This window comes from Pipistrellus hanaki, assembly GCF_964339955.1.
Source record: "Pipistrellus hanaki genome assembly, chromosome: 16".
NCBI classification, from domain to species: Eukaryota; Metazoa; Chordata; class Mammalia; order Chiroptera; family Vespertilionidae; genus Pipistrellus; species Pipistrellus hanaki.
The window spans coordinates 29,197,283-29,214,801 of record NC_140518.1 but is presented as its reverse complement, the minus strand read 5'-3'; the positions used below and the strand labels follow the sequence as shown (position 1 = coordinate 29,214,801).

The window sequence follows — 17,519 nt, the reverse complement described above, 5'->3', positions numbered from 1 at the left end:
GGGGACAGGAAGCGGATGCGCCCGGGTCAGCTCAGACTTTCTCCGGCTGAACCCGGGGCCAGCGTGGAGGTGAGCCCGGCGGCGGTCGGGGCCGCGCGCCTCCGGGGCCGGGAGGAGTCCGGTGACGTCACCGCCAGGAGGACTCGCTTTTTCATTAATGAAACGGGCCGGCGGCGCGGGCGCATGCGCGCAGGCCCCCTCCCGCCCCGCCCCCTCCCCCCGCCCCGCTTCCCCCTCCCCTTTCCCAGCCGCGCTCAATCTCGAGCTCGCCGCCGCCGCCGCTGCTCCCTCTCCCCGACCGTGGAAAGGATCCCACTTCCGGTGGGGTGTCATGGCGGCGTCTCGGGCTGTGATGGCTGTGGGGAGACGGCGCTAGTGGGGCGAGCGACCAGGAGGCCCCCTCCCCTCCCCGGGCCCCCCTCCCCCGCCCCCCTCCCCCCGGCCTCTTCGCCGACGCCCCCTTCCCCTCTCCCCCTCCCGGCTCGGCGCGGGGCCCCCATCCCCACCCCCGTGGGAACGCTCGGAGCCCGCACTCCTCAGCCCCTGTCCTCGCCGCTCCCCTCCCCTCAGCCCCCGCCGCTCCCCGCCCTCCTCCCGGGCCTGGGCGCCGGCCGCCCCGTCCCTCCGCCGCCCCCCGGCCGCGGGGAGGACATGGCCGCGCACAGGCCGGTGGAATGGGTCCAGGCCGTGGTCAACCGCTTCGACGAGCAGGTAACGGGCCGCGGCGGCGGGAGGGGGCGCCGGGTGGGGGTGGGGGCCGGGCGGGCGGGGAGCTGGGAGAGGAAGGAGCCGCCGCCTCCCCCGCGGCCACCCGGGGCTCCGGAGGCAAGGAAGGGGGATCCGTGGGGTGGCCGAGGGGGAAGTGCGGGGACGGAGGGCGCCGCCGGGAGCTCGGGCTCCCTCTCCTCCGGAGCCGGGGAGTGGGCCTCTCCGCTGACCTCCCCTCGGACCCTCCTCCATCCCTAGGATCCCAGCCCATCCGCTCGCCAAGTGAGGATGAGCGACCTGGGGGCGCTTTCTGGGACTCTCCATCTGGATTTAATCATTTCCCCCCTTACTTTTGTATTTTTTTATTTTTTTTTCTTCTTTGAACGGAGGTGGGTCACATTGAGGGGTTTCCTCTCCCCTCAGGGGACCTCCTCACTGGGGGGTGAGCATCGGAAGGCACCCCGAGGCCCGGCGTGTGTACCCCCTCTGGGAGGACGATAACACCCACCCCTCCCCCAGTTCCTTCAGCTTCCTCTCTTGGAGGGGGAAGAGTGGAAGGGAGCAGGGAGAGCACAGGTCTCCTTACTTTCTGCCCCTGGAGCTCCCGGCGCACACACAGGGCATGGTTTTTGATGCCCGCACGGGCGTCCCCCCATATTCTCTTGAGACAAGACTGGCTTTTTTTTTTTTTTTTTTTTTTTTTTTAACATTGCTGTTGGCAGTGTAAATCATGGTTCTTGACCCCTCCTGCTTCTGAAATGTTTTTCCCCCTGTTTTTCCTTCCTTGGTAATTGCAGTCTCTCCCTTGATTTTCTGCCAGCGGTCTGAGGGTGTGAATATTGCTTGTTCTTGCGTGAGCTTCTTGGGGAGTGAGGGGAGAAGGGTGGAAGGAAAGTGGGGAAACGGCCGCCGAGCCACTGACAACAGGAGAGCAGAGACAGCTGGGCTGTGCTCCGAGAGCCCGTCATTCTGCCAGTGTTTTGTTGTTGTTTTTAACTCTCACTTCTTGGTTGACAAGAGCACTTTCATTGAGAATATGTGGGATGGAAAAAAAATTTTTTTTTTCATAGCTTAGGGAGGTGCCTTTTAATTTCCGAGCTTCACACAGTCAACCCCTAGGGCTGATCAGAATGAATGCACACGTCGCCTTTTGTCAATGGGGATTAGTTGAACTTGGTGCTGCTGTAGGTAGTTGGGGATAGTTTAAAGGGATGCATTTTTTTTTGCTGCTGCAGTTCTACCGCGGGCTTTCCGTGATGAGGGAACTGTTTAAGATCGAGTCAGTCTTATTTTGTCGTAAAACTGATGATGGGAGCTGAATGAATGGTGGGTTCCACTTTTATTTGATCCGTAAACATTTCGTTGCAGGACTCATAGAGTTTCTGACCTACCTAAAAGATGCTTGGGAATAGGCAGAGGAATTGAGAAGAGATTTTGAGAAGAAACCACATAGATAAACTAGAATTACAAAGCTGTCAGAGACTTGAAGGAATTGTTTCAGCCATCCCTTTGCTTCCAGACCAAAAAGCATCTAAACCAACTGCACTACTAATCTCTTTGAGGAAGCAAAATGTTACCGCATCTATTGGCTATTATTGACAGAGCATTAGATTTAAAACTTGATAGAAAAGACTTTCTCTGTAATTTTTTGAAAGGCACATAGAAGAACCCCGAAGCTGAACCTTGTACGCAGCAGAATCTGGATTTTGGGATTTGAAGGATTCATACCACAGTTCCTAATTCTTTTTTAATTAAGTTTTGTCTTCAATTTGCAAACTTTTATTTCTTTACTTCTTACCTGTTGATCTCTAGTCTTATATGTCACATAAGAAAAATAGAGTTTTCTAAGTTTCAGAAGAGGAATGATTTTCAGTTATTGGTCAGTAATGCAAGAAAATGTTTTCTTCTTTTTGTCCCCAGTGCTGAAAGACCTTAGGCTTTGCTGTTTGCTTTGTTGTGAATATTGTGGAATCAAACTCACCACCATCTGTTAAAAATTCAGGGCATAGTTTTAAACAGAAGCATTTTTTATATATTCCTTATGTTGTAATTAAGAGAAAGATACATAGGACAACTTTATTTCTCATATTTTTCTCTTACAAGGATAAAGCCCATTCACTTTGAGATGCAAAAGTATAAGGGTTTTCAGTATTTACTATAAGGTACATGCATACATTAATTATAGAAGTAATATTTAATTCAAATTGGGAGTTTACCTTGAGTTGAGAAGGTGAGAAAACTCAGGCAGAGACAGGTTAAATGACTGACTTTCCAAGGTCAGGTAGCAGACCTTGATAACAAGAGCCTCAATATGAAAAGTATTGAATGTGGACAATCAGTGATATTTTTTCTAATTATCCCATAGGATTAAAAAAATGCATTAAGTATAGTTTATAGTAGAGTTTACATTTAAATATATTACTAATTTTTTATTTTTATATTTCAGAGAAGAAAGAGGGAGAGACAGAAACATCAATGATGAGAGAGAATCATTGATCTCCTGCCTCCTGTATACCCCACACTGGGGATTGAGCCCCCAACCCAGGCATGTGCCCTGACTGGAATCAGACTGTGACCTCCTGGTTCATAGGTCAACGCTTAACCATTGAGTCGTGCCAATCTGGCAAGAGTTTACATTTTTACTGAGGGAAGGAAAAAGCTCCGCTGCATATAGTGAGGATTATTTGTGTAAGAGTCTTAAATGTTTCAAGATTTCTAAAAGTTTTACATTTTGGATCTTTTGTATAGACTTTGTTTTGTTGGGTTCAGAAGGAGTCAAATTGCTTCCTTTTATCGTAGCTGAAGACACAGTATATACTGAGCTAATGAGTATGTGCAAGTCTAAAGATGGCAACTCTGTTTATGCTTGAATTGGTGTTTTGGTTGGCCTTGAAATACTTGGTGGTGATTAAAGCAGAAATGTATTCCTAGTTACTGTATTATTGTATTATTTAAAACATATTTATGTTGATTTCAGAGAGGGAGAGAGGGAGAGAGACCCACACACACATTAATGATGAGAGAATCATTGATCAGCTGTCTCCTGCATGTCCCTTACTGGGGATCGAGCCACAACCAGGGACTGCATGTCCCTGACTGGGACTCAAACTATGACATCCTGGCTCATAGGTTGATGCTCAACCACTGAGCCACACTGGCAAGGCTGTATTCTGGTGGGCATTGCTCAGCACCTTGGTTAAAAGAAGTGGTAGTGTCTCATCTTGACATTTTGAGTTCAAGTCCTTGTTTCCAGGTGTATAAAATAAAATTCCTGTAACCTCCCGGGAATGCACCTACACCTAATATTTATGGTCTAAGTTGAACCATTCTTAACTATTTTTAAAAGTGATTACCTCCTTGATTAGGGAAATCGCAGTTGCTAAGGTGGACAGCCAGAAAGCTGAATGTATCAGTTTTATCCTTAACCTGGCTTTAAGGTATTCAACAGTAAGTTTCTAAGTTAAAATAGGCAAATTTTAGGTATGTATTTTTAAATTGTGGCTCATTAGCTTGGGTTCTTAACAATTAGAACTTCCTTAGATGCCTCACCAGTCTCTGTGGAGCTTTGATTCTGAAAGGGAGCAAAGGAAAACACGTTATATGAAGGTTTGGTTTTGTTTTTAAGAAATTAAAAAGGTACCTCCGAATGATGTGTTATAAATGTTCTTCTAAGCACTTATATTTTCTATATCTCATCAAGTAAAAACAGTATATAAAAAACCTCCAAAACATAACATATTAGAGAGTAAACTCTGTGGGTTTTTTTTGTTATAATAGCATATTAGTAGTTGTAAATTGAATGCTATTCGGAATATTCTTTGAATATATGGTATAAAATTCACAGTATAAAATGATTGGCAAATGTCTTTGAAGTTACAAGGCACATGTTAATTGGCCAAATAGATAGATTTGTAAAACTTTGAAGCAGTTTTGGATTAAAAAACAAGTCCTAGTCTTGTTCTTAAAGCTTGGTCTGCCATTTATATAAGGCCTCATAAAGTAGTTGAAAATGAATACTCTTTTGGCAAAGGGTATTATATAGTGAGTAAGAAAAAATGCTTACTCTTTATTTTGGAACTCATCTTTTAAAAAAAAATTTCTTCCAACTGGTCCTCAATTAGTACTCTGTGCACCCTTGTTCCCCAGTCCCTTTATCTAGCATCTAATTCAGTCTTTCTCTGTGATCTTCTTTCTCTTCACCTTCAAACTTACTAAGATTTCTTTTCTCTTAATTAAACATTTGGTTGGTCCTATAACTTTCTCTGGCTCAATCTTTTCCTTCCTTTTGTTGCCAGATACCTGCTGCCTCTACTGTTTATCTGCTCATTTCCTTTATAACTCTCTGAAAATTAGTTTCTCCCTCTGCTTTTCTTCTGGATTGCTTGTTTTCATGAAAGTGATTCCTTCTGGCATACAGTGGTTTTTGCTGAATTGTACTGCCACTGTGGTGTTCCATTACGCCTGGAAACCAATTTCCCCTAATTCCCAAGACAATACTGTCTTGTATGTGGCTTGCAGATCTTCATATATCGATGTTCTCTTTGATTCTTGGGCAGATGTCTTTTCTCTGTCATAGTATGTTGCCTATCATTGAACGGGGGTTTCTAAACAGGAGTGTGAGTTGTGCTCTGCTTTTTCCTTGTCTCTGTCCCAAGTCTCTGGATCCTAGATGTCCTCATCTGTTGGAAAAGAATTGTCTAGAAAAATCTCTAAGGTTTTCTTTCTAGTTTAAATATTCAATGATTTTTAATATTTTAACAGCATCTCCCTGAGCCACATCAGTCTGTTGGGAGCTGACCCCACTTAATTTACCAAGCTATTTCTCAGTATGCTTCAGCATGCACCTGTGTTCCAGGCAGGCTGGCTCAGTCTCTTCTGCTTATCTCTGTGTCTCAGCCTTCTTTTGTGCTGACCCCTCAATGCTTTCATTCCTCCTTTGTGATTTTCTATTTCCTGCCTTTCCTTCAGTGGGCAGTTCAAACTTCATTTTTCCCCAAGAAGTCTTCCTGCACTAAACTCACTGCAATCTCACTTCTTGGTGTGCTTGTCACCTGGGTTCTGCAGAACCACCCGGTAAGGTTTCTTCCCTCAGGAGGGTTGGTTGAACACAGTTTAGCATTGTTTTCTTTTCTCTTATCTTTTTATCAAATAGAGTATAAACTTTCTGAAAAGCAAGAAGCTTCTATTAGAACTCTTATAGACTCTCCAGTCCACAGCACACTTACGAGCATACAGTGAGTCATTCATTGATGGAGTGCTTTTTATACGATTCCTGGTTGAAAGGTAGACTGGCTAAAATAAGTAATTTTGGCTTTGTTATATTTATTAAATAACCAGATTTTAATTTAGTTTTTATAATGGCCTAAGTCTTATAAGTTAAGTGGTATTTTAATTCAAAGGAGGAACTTACACATATTTATATATCCTCCCCCAGATCTAACATTTTTTGAATAAAGTTTCAGTCTGGTTATCTTTGAGATCTTAAATTTGTCACTTATTTTTTTTGATAAGTCTCTATATAAGGATATTTTTTTACAGTGGTCTGATAGGATAATGAAGGTGAAATACTTCGAAAAATTTTAAATTACTAAATAAGAGACTATCTCTGGATATTCCCCTCCTATGTACCTTGGCTGATATATACTTTAGCATTCACTGACATACTTGGGTAACATATCATGGTAACAGATCCTTATGTAACATATTGTGGACATCCATAATCTTATCTGTTTTCATTTAATTTGTGACATGTATATTATATAATATGGGTCTTTAAGCTTAGGAAATGTAATAGAAATTATCTTAAGGTGTTCTGTGAATTGGGTCAGCAGTTGTTACATTAAATTTTAAATATGCCTATACTTTTTATTTGACTTTTTGACCAGTAAGAAGTTAGATTCTAAAATCTACATTATTGTTATTATTATTATTGTGTTTAGCATGATAATTTTGTCCTTACAGAAAAGGTTAGTGATATAATAAGTAATCATGCCTTATTTTGGCATCTTTGTTCTTTTCTCAGATTGCTATGGGGCTTTTTGTTTTAGCCTTTCAAATTTGGTGTTATGAGGTTCTATATAGACTCTATTGTTGCATTATAACAACGTGCTTTTAAGAGTGAGCAGTGTATTTATTAAAAATGTGTTTTGCACATGTGTTTTTAGGCCTCAATCTGTTCTTCATTGGGGATTCTGTGTGAATCTGTGTGTGTATAAGACAAGGGACAAGAGGTATAGGAAGGCTAATTTTTTTTAAAGGAAGTTTAGGAGGAAAGCATTGTATAGAAGACGTAGAAGGGGAGGTTGGTGGTCAGCTTAAACTGTTAAAAGGCTTAGAATCAATATTGAAGTAGAACATGGGCATCGTAAGGTCTTTGCAGATAATTGACTTGTATTTATAAAAGCATTGGCTATTTCATCTGACATCTTTAAGAATACCCCATTTTCTTGGGGGTGGAGAGAAGAAGATGAGACAAAGTTTATTTTGACCTTGAAGAATAGAAGAGTTAAAATGTTTTATATTGTAGTGACTGTTAACTAAGTTTAAGGTTTCAGTAACTCGTACATTACTCTGTCATACTTTATGTTAGAACCTTCAATAAACAGAGCACTCTCAAGTTGTGGAATATAAATAACTGAAATTGATAGTGCAGTCATTAAAGTTTCTTTAGGTGAATACATATTCGACCACTTCAAGTATTATATGCCTGTGATACATAGTTATGTTCTTTGGTTCTCTGAGTGTGGCTTTTGAGCCTTGAACTTTCTGTTGAGACAAGAAAACCCCATGCTAATATGGAATCTCATCCAATTATAATGAAGAATTGGAATTATCCTCTAAAATTTTACATATTCTTACTATAAACGGTACTAATTACTTTGCAGTAGCAGTAACTTGAGGTGCAAACTTCCAGATTGCATATTTTCTTTAAACCACAGCTTGGCAGTCTTTTGGGTTTGGCTTAGTGTTGTCACTACAGCCTATAAGCTGTGGCTTGCCCTCACTTATATTTTATAGCTTTGAGTGTGTTACCCCATTGAATCTCAGAGAACCTCCCCTCCCTCTACTTCACATCCCCCAGCAGGCTGCTGTACTTAGTGCAAGAGACATGAAGTTAATTTAATGCATAGAGGAACTTTTAGAAATTTACCTAAAGGACTTTTATTTAGCTTATTATTAATCATAGTTTTATGCCCAGATAATGACCTTGTGGGTAATTTGGCTCATAACAGTCCTAAGTGAGGGCATGACAGAATAGCTCTTTTAAAAAATATATATATATATATTTTTTATTGATTTTTTACAGAGAGGAAGAGAGAGGGATAGAGAGTTAGAAACATCGAAGAGAGGGAATCATCGATCAGCTGCCTCCTGCACCACCCCTACTGGGGATGTGTCTGCAACCAAGGTACATGCCCTTGACTGGAATTGAACCTGCAACCTTTCAGTCCACAGGCCGATGCTCTATCCACTGAGCCAAACCGGTCTTGGCAACAGAATAGCTTTTACCACCTATGTTTGTGATGGCAGTATACTGGATAGTAAGAGCTTTTGACTGTGCACCATTCAGTGTGGTCTTGGACAAGTCAGTTAACCTTTCTGAACTTCAGTTTTCTATGTTTTCACCTGTAAATGGGGGTAATTCCTGCCCTACTCACATCATGGGCTTATTTAGTGTCTTATGTACGAATCTTTTACATGAAAGGAAACTGTCAAATTAGTCATAAAAAATTATTGCCGCCGAAACCGGTTTGGCTAAGTGGATAGAGCATCGGCCTGCAGACTGAAGGGTCCGGGGTTGATTTCAGTCAAGGGCATGTACCTTGGTTGCGGACACATCCCCAGTAGGGGGCGTGCAAGAGGTAGCTGATCGATGACTCTTTCATCGATGTTTCTAACTCTATTTCTCTCCCTTCCTCCCTGTAAAAAAATCAATAAAATATATTTTAAAAAAATTATTGCCATGATTATCATTCTGTGCAGTATTTTTTCTATTGATTGTTATTATTTCTACTCTACATGAGAAAAAACTAGAGAGGCAAAATAATTTGTTTACAATCATATAACATTTAAATAATTGAGTTTAAACTAGAATGTGGCTGTCAATCCTTAGAGCAGTAACTTTTAAAAAATATATATATTTTATTGATTTTTTTACACAGAGGAAGAGAGAGGGATAGAGAGTTAAAAGCATCGATGAGAGAGAATCACCGATCAGCTGCCTCTTGCACACCCCCTACTAGGGATGTGCCCGCAACCAAGGTACATGCCCTTGACCGGAATCGAACCTGGGACCTTACAGTCCCCAGGCCGACGCTCTATCCACTGAGCCAAACCGGTTTCAGCGAGCAGTAACTTTTTAATAGAGCTTTACAAAGAAATCTAAATTTTCTGACAGTATAAATATGTAAATTGAGGAATATATTTTTGAATCTTTACTTAAAGATGAGTTGAGAGTATCTGGAAATCTTTTTTGATTGGTCATGTGTTAGACATAGAAATGAGTTTTGAACATTATATCTTTGATTTTATTATTTATCGTTCTTTTCACCTTATCAAAGTTTCTCAGATTGTTAGAGGAAGTTGTAACATTGTTCCCCCTTTATTTAATTTTATAACATTACATTATGCTCATTGCAGAATTTTAGGTGAGGAGAGTTCAATCCTGAAGGTGAGACAATAAAATCCTGAGAACACCAGTAGGAATGTACAATTATAAATATGAGATTTTGTATGTATTTCATTATTTTATCTTGGCATTTCAGAGTCCACTGTTGTAAAATTGGTTTTTATACTCTGAGAACATTCCATTTAGGATTGGATTAACCTTGAGGCAACTTTTAAAGTTTTGGTAGTACTCAGTACCTTGTCCTGTTGGATTCCTGGGCGTTTGTTTTTCTCTTCCTTCCAAATCATTCATCTAGAATTTTGGAATATCGCCCCTACGCTCCTGTCTTTCCCAGTACATTTACTTCTGTTCCACATCAGGCCTGGGAAATGTTTTGTCTTCATGCTCCAGGCAGGTCTCCTTTCTTTTGGACTGAGAGGGGGAAAAAGAAGCATTTTTGTATTTCCTGTTATGTTTTAATTTTTGGCTTTTAATAACTGAATTTTCAGTTGGGAATGGAAGAGATAGACTTTGTTTTGGTTAACTTTTGGCTTCAGAGATTAATGAAGATCTGTGCTCTGGTTACTAACCTGAGAAAGTACCTTTGAAATGTTAAATAAATCTCTTACATTTTGATTTCAGCGGGAAGGTTAGGGAGAAGTGGGGGAGATAAGAGATCAACCGAAGGACTTGTATGCATGCATATGAGCATAACCAATGGACGCAAGACACTGGGCGGTGAGGGCATGTATGGGAGTGGGAGAGAGGCAATGGTAAGATATGTAGACATATAATAATACCTTAATAAAAAAATGGAAAAAAGTTTTTTAGATAAAAAATTTTTATAGATAAAAAAATTTATAAAACAGGAGAAATATCAGATAGTCCAAAACCTTTATTAGTCTTATAATGAATATATTTTTGTTTTATTTTATTTACATATATTTATTTATTAACATACAAGAGGCCCGATGCACAAAATTTGTGCAAGAGTAGGCCCCCCCGCCCAGCTACAAGCACTGGCTTCCCTCTGGCACCTGGGACCCAGGCTTCCCTTGCAGCCTTGGCTTTGTCCAGAAGGACACCTGGTCTAATTAGCATATTACGTTTTTATTATAGATTTTTATTGATTTCCGAGAGGGAGAGAAAGAAGTAGATAGAAACCTCAATGATGAGAGAGAATCGTTGATCAGCTGCCTCCTGCATGCTCCCTAGTGGAGATCAAGCCTGCAACCTGGGCATGTGCCCTTGACTGGAGTCGAACCCGGGACTCTTCCACAGGCTGAAACTCTATCCACTGAGCCCAACCAGCTAGGGCAAGAAAGAAGGGGTTTGATTTATAATAGCTGTTGGAGTAAATCAGAGAGAGTGGGCCATTTAAGGACACTTAGCAGTATTGAGCAGTGTTAAAGACACATCTGAATTTGGAGACCATATTTTCATTATGGTCATAGTCACTAGAATTGAGGAGATCAAGGAAGGTTGAGGATCAGAGTTTAAATTAAACTCTGACATTAAACACATTGACATTAAAATCACCTAGATTATGGTTGCTAGGTTTAGCAAATAGAAATATAGGATGCCCTGTTAAATGTGAATTTTAGATAAACAATGAATAAATATTTAGTGTAAATATTTCCCAAATATTGCATGGGATATCTTACACTAAAAAAATTACTCATGGATTTATGTATTTTATCAGGCAACAATAGTGGTAGGTGGTGAGGTAGAGGAGAAACTGAGCCAAGAGACATTATTCAGATGATGGGGGGAAATAGCTAGAAAGCTGGTAGGTGACTATGACAAGGTTTGTTAGTTAGTAGCATCACATGAGTCATGATCCTTAAGGAAGAGGAGGAAGAGTGGAAAAGTGGGATTTGGCCTCCTTGAGTCTCTTATTCATTGTTCCTAATTCTGTCCTCTATAACTGTTCAGAATAAGTTTGTCATTTTACTCTAAAAATGTTTGAAGACAGCCTTCACCAGTGTGGCTGAGCATCATCCCGTGGACCAAGGGGTGCTGTTCATTTCCTGCTCAGTACGCATGCCTGGGTTGAAGACTTCATCCCTGGTGGGTGCTTGTAGGAGGCACTTGATCGATGTTGTGCTCTCACATCGATGTTTCTCTTTCTCCCTCTCTTTTTCTCTCTAAACATCAATAAAACTATTTTTTTTTTAAATTGAAGACAAATCTTAAGTTACTGCATAGGTTGTCTCCCCCCGTGCCCCTGGAAAATGTTATACATTCGACCATTTCTTATAGCACATAATTTCAAGACAACTCACCATTTTGGTTGTTTGCCTCTTGGTGCAATGGTGGTCAGTACTCAGGCATACTGTTTTTTGTTTTTTGTTTTTTCATTTTTTCTCTCAATATTTTCGATATGAGGGTGTTATGTGACACTTGGATAAAAGGCTTAAAAATGCTGAGCTTGCCCTAGTTGATTTGGCTCAGTGGATAGAGCGTCAGCCTATGAACCGAAAGGTCCCAGGTTTGATTACAGTCAAGGGCACATGCTTGGGTTGTGGGCTCGGGCTCAGTCTCCAGCGTGGAATGTGCAAGAAGTGGCCGATCAATGATTCTCTCTCATCATGGATGTTTCTATCTCTCTCCCTCTCCCTTCCTCTCTGAAATCAATAAAATATATTAAAAAAAAAAAAAAAAAGCTGAGCTTCAAGTGCACTGTATTTTTGGTGTTCATTTGATTACCAGTACAATAAACTAATCAAATAATATTAATTAGTGTATGTGTGCTTTTTTAACGCTTTATTATAAAAAAATTCAAATGTATGCAAAAGTGGAGAGTTGATTGTAAATGAATCCCCATGTATTATACATATTACCCAGCTTCTACTCAGCTTTATTTCATCTGTACTCCTATCCATTTTCTGCCCAGCACCTCTTCATTATTGTGAAGCAGTTCCAGTTATCATTTCATTTCAGCATGACTTTTTTCCTATCCATTTTCTTAAAAAATTTTAAAATATATACTTTTATTGATTTCAGAGAGGAAGGGAAAGAAGAGAGAGAGAGAGAAACATCAATGATGAGAGAGAATCATTGCACACTCCTACTGGGGATCGAGGCTGCAACCCAGGCTGTGCCCTGATTGGAATCAAACCTGGGACCCTTCAGTCTGCAGGATGACACTATTACTGAACCAAACCAGCTAGGGCTCCTTAGACCTCTAGTATAGTTACAACAATATAGTTGACTATATTCCCTATGCTACATCTCTGTGATTATTCTGTAATTACCAGTTTGTACTGCCTAATTCACCTTTTTCACCTAGCATCCCAAACCCTTCTTCCTCGCCTTCTGACAACTGTTAGTCTGTTCTCTGAATCTATGAGTTTGTTTCTATTTTGTTCATTAGATTCCACATATAAGTGAAATCATAGAGTATTTGTCTTTCTCTTTCTAACTTATTTAACACTTAGCAAAATGCCCTCTAGTCCATCCACAGCATGACTTATTCTTAACTCATGCTGACTTTAAGAGCTGTGTGATATGAAAACAATACTCAATTAGGAATCAGAAGACTTGAGTTTGAGTCCTAATTTTCTGGGGGGGGGGGGGAGAACCCACAAAAAAACAACCCCCCCCAAAAACAACAACAAAACAAAACAAAAACAAGACCCAAAGGAATGAGTTAACCTGGTCAAGACCAGCTATCTGAGTCTTAGATTCCTAATATTTTGAAGAGTTTGTGTGGTGGGTGGTTGGGAGGGGATATAACACTATCTGCTCTTTTTCATAGGGGAGATTATATATATATTGTATATATATATAAAATTCAAAGTGCCCCCTCAGGAGTTCAACTGGGAGTTCGACTGGGAGACTGGGAGTTTGATCGCTCAATATGATGTGTGCTGACCACCAGGGCGTGGTGTGGCATGACGGAAGATCCCAGATGCAGCTGGGGAAGTTAGGCTCCGGCCAGCAGCCAGGGAAGGGAGACCCCGGCCAGAGGCTGGCAGCTGGGGAAGGAGGCCCTGGCTGGCAGCCAGAAGGCCCCGATCAGTTCGATAATGTATAGGATACATTATCCAATAATGTATAATTGGAGACTCAGACCTAGGGACTCTACTTGTGCACAAATTTCATGCAACAGTCCTCTAGCTTTGATAGAAAGCTTGGTTTGTGAATCACTGCTGTATGACATGCAGGGAGACTTTAGTTTTGGGTAGTATTTTGTAGGTCACATCTATACTACTATGACAAATAGAAAAAACTGGATGAACTTTTAAGACCATATTTTAAAAAATAGTGTAGAACTGTAGAAATAATGAGGACTAGATGAATTAAAATTTCAGAAATAGAGGAGCCCTTTGTTAGGAGAGAAGCAGATTTCTGACATTTGTTGATTTTGGACACGGACTAAAGAAAAAGGATGAACGAGAGGTGAACTGAGTCTAAACTACAGTATAGCTCCCACACAGTTCAATTCCTGCGTGGAATGAAATGATCAAACTCTCTCATCCCCTTTGCCTAATAGACTAAATGGAGAACTCTTGCTGGGAAGACATATTCTGGAGTTTCTGAAGTTCTTTCATGTATAATATCTAGAATACAATGAACACTTTCTGAAAAATTTGAAAAAGTGAAAAACTGTGACCCATAATCAAGAACAGACTTAAACCAGTGGTTGGCAAACTCATTAGTCAACAGAGCCAAATACCAACAGTACAACGATTGAAATTTCTTTTGAGAGCCGAAAACCTACTTCTGGGCATGGGCCACGAAGTTTCTATTGCACTGTACCTGCACGCTCAAACTCAAGGGGCCGAAGAGCCGCATTGGCTTGCGAGCTGCAGTTTGCTGACCATTAACATAAACTATAGAAATAGACCCACAGATAAATTGAAGTTAGCAAACAAAGACTTTAATATCCTAAAGGAAAAATATGAAATGATGGATAAAATGGATGAAAAATTGAAGAATTTCTATATAGAATTGAAACACATAGAAAGGAATACAAAACACAACCTTGATTGCTTATGATCTTTTACTTATATATTAATTAGCAGGACCTCATTTCACTTCTTGCACTGTTCTTCATTGTCTAAAAAAAAAGTGGGAAAATAGGTCAATTGAATGTACACTATTTACATTTCATGAGAGCAGGATTATGTCTATCTTGTTCACTACTCCTAGGGCTCAGTACAGTGCCTGATATTAAAAACAACAAACCTACAACAACAAAAACACACAGTATCTGAGATTAATTATACATTGGGTGGATTTAATAGCAGGTTATACACAACAGAAGTAAAGATTAAATAATTTGTAGATAAGTCAATAAAAAATACCCAATTTGCAGCACAGTAAGAAAAAAAGAATGGAAAAGGTGCGAGAGAACCTAAGATATATAGAACACCAAAACGTTAAATAATGGATAATTGGAGACTCAGGAGTATAGAGAGATTAGTGTGGGAGAAAATATTTGAAGTAATAGTGTTAAGATGTTTTCCCAAACTGATGAAAGACATTAACCCACAAATTCAAAGCCTAAGCAGGATAAATACAAAGAAAAGTACACTTATGCTATGTTAATTGAACTTTTGAAACTAGAGACAAAGAGAAACTCTGAAAAGCAACAGAAGGAAACAAAAGATGCATTATTTTAAAAGTAGCAATAATATTAACTGATGACTGACTTTTGAATACAATGGTAGAAACTAGGAAATAATGGAAAGACATTTTAAAGTGTTGAAAGGAAAAACTGCCATGTTAAAATTCTATTTCCAATAGAAATATCCTTCAGAAATAAAGACGTTTTTAGACAAAAGTTGAGAGAGTTAATCATGAGCAGGCCTGAAAAAGAATGACCAAAGGGAGTTCTTTAGACAGAAGGGAAATATTTCAAGTGGAAGGGTAAAATTAAAGGCAAAAATGAAGAGCACACAATTGGCTATGAATAAATGTACACCCAATTTGTTTCTATTCAAACAAGAATAATTTTACAAAAACATTGCCTTTTTCCTCCCTGCTCTTAGGAATTTTATTAGAACTTCATTTTAGGAATTTTATTTTTTATTCTAGAATAATAGAATTTCTACAGCTTTATCAAGGTAAACTTGTCATGCAATAAATAAACTGCAAATATTTAAAATGGACAATTTGATGAGTTTTTGATAACATCACCACAATCAAGATAATGAACTTACCACCCAAAAAACGTTTCCTCCAGCTCCCATAATTCATTTCTATATTTATCCCATCCCTAGGAGCTGTTTTGCTCAGTCTGTATATCACAATTTGTTTCTTTCATTTACCTGTTGATAGATATTTGGGTTGCTTCAAGTTTTTAGCTATTACAAATAAGACTGTTGTGAAGATTATGACTGTGTGGATATATACTTTCTCTGAAGTGTAAATACGAAGGAATGGAATGGCCGGGTCATATGGTGGATGTATGTTTAACTTTTTATTTTTATTTTTAATTGGAACTTAGTTGAATTTATTCCTATACAAATCATTCCAAAACCAAGCCTGGGATAGTCATTGGTCCCAAAACCTTACCCTAATGTGCTGCTGGCCTCCTCCTCTACCTGACCCTCTCTCACTCCACAGCCCTTTCCAGGAAGCTCTTTAATCTTCCCTTACAGGTTCTGGAAGAGCAGGGGTTAAACTCTTCTCACTAAAACCCAATAAAGTGCCTAATGTAGAGTGAGGGGCCGACCCAATGTATCCTCTTGCTATCAGAGGCCTCAGACACAGGAGAGTTTGTACAAAAGTAACCTTCCATTTCTAGGAGGAGGCGGGAAAATGAACGCCAGATCCCCGGGGAACTGAGTCGCTCAGTGAAGGGTGGGGACTGGAGGGGTCCTCTTAGGGAGAACAGACCTAAGGTGGTCAGTTGGGAGAGGTGGGGAAAGCTCAGACTCCAAGTAGAAGCTGACACAGGCAGAAGGGTGCCTGGAGTGTGGGGGTTGGGGCAAGGGCTTTGTCCAAGGCCACTCAGGGCAGAGCCAAGACCAGGATTCTAGCCTCCCTCCTCTGGAACCCCTCCCTCCCCCAATCCCACAAATGGCCTGCCCAGTGCAACTTCTCTTTTGGGCTTTGGGAAGTGAAGGAGAAACAAAAAGTTTCCAGCTCCTGAGGACAGGACCCTGCTGTCTTAGACAATAAGGAGTAATTTAGGGCCCATCCTGCGGATGAGTCAAATCCTCATTTCTCCAGGGGAGCCAAGAACTTAGATCTGTGCTCCTTAGACTCCCCAAGTCCCTGAAAAGGCTCCCTGTTTTAACTTTTTAAGAAGTTGCAATCATGGTTTTCCAAGTGACAACATTTTATGGTAGTATATGAGCATTCTAGTTGCTCCACATCTTTGCCAACACTTATTTTTCTTGAAAAAATTTTAATTATAGCCATCCTAGTGGGTATGAAGTAGTATATCATTATGGTTTTGATTTGCATTTCCCTAATAACTAATAATATTGATCATCTTTCCATGTGCTTATCTACCATCTGAATATTTTCTTTGGTGAAGTATCTATTCAAATCGTTGCCATAACATTTTTTGATTTATTTTTACTGTTAAGTTTTGAGAATTTATAATATATGCTGAATACAAGTCTTTTATGAAATGTGATTTCAGATATTTTCTCACAGTTTCTAGCTTTTTTCTTCTCAGAGTCTTTTGAAAGTAGATGTTCTTAATTTTGCGGAAGACCACTTTATCAGTTTTTCTTTTAAAAAAGATAATGTTGATAGTGTATCTAAGAAACCATTGTCTAACACAAAACCACAGGATTTTTCTCATATGTTTTTTTCTAGAAATTTTATTTTAGTTTTTACAACTTAGGTCTATGACTAATTTTTAGTTAATTTTTGTACTTTGTGAGATTCTGTATTGTTTTTGCCAGTTCACATAGCCTTGATTATTATTATAGCTTTATAGTAAATCTGAAACCAGATATTGTAAATTCTCCAACTTTGCCCTTTCTAGTTAGTGTAGATTCTTTGCATATCCATGTATAGTTTGAAATCAGTTTGTCTATTTCTATTTTAGTAAAAAAGCTTATCTTGTGAGGGATTGTATTAAACCCTAGATTAGTTTTGTGAGGATTACCACTTTAACAGATATTATTTTTTAATTTTAGTTTCTGATTATTGCTGATATATAGAATACATTGATTTTTGCTAATCAATCTTGTTTGCTTTTAATGAGGCCATAATGTTTTTGGTTTTGTTTATA

At 39.7% G+C, this 17,519-nt stretch overlaps 1 protein-coding gene across 10 annotated transcripts in view; it reads left to right on the top strand.

Moving 5' to 3' along the window:
• Positions 1 to 244: 244 nt before the first annotated feature.
• The window catches only part of NF1 (neurofibromin 1), a 222,318-nt gene continuing 205,043 nt past the window's right edge, over positions 245 to 17,519 (top strand). For 8 of the 10 annotated variants that reach the window (XM_084862720.1, XM_084862719.1, XM_084862717.1 and 5 more), the window contains exon 1: positions 245 to 711. In XM_084862720.1, coding sequence (XP_084718846.1) covers positions 652 to 711 — 60 coding nt within the window. In that variant the 5' untranslated portion in view covers positions 245 to 651. The remainder of the gene's footprint in view (positions 712 to 17,519) is intronic. The other 2 variants (XM_084862723.1, XM_084862722.1) reach the window with 1 other exon arrangement.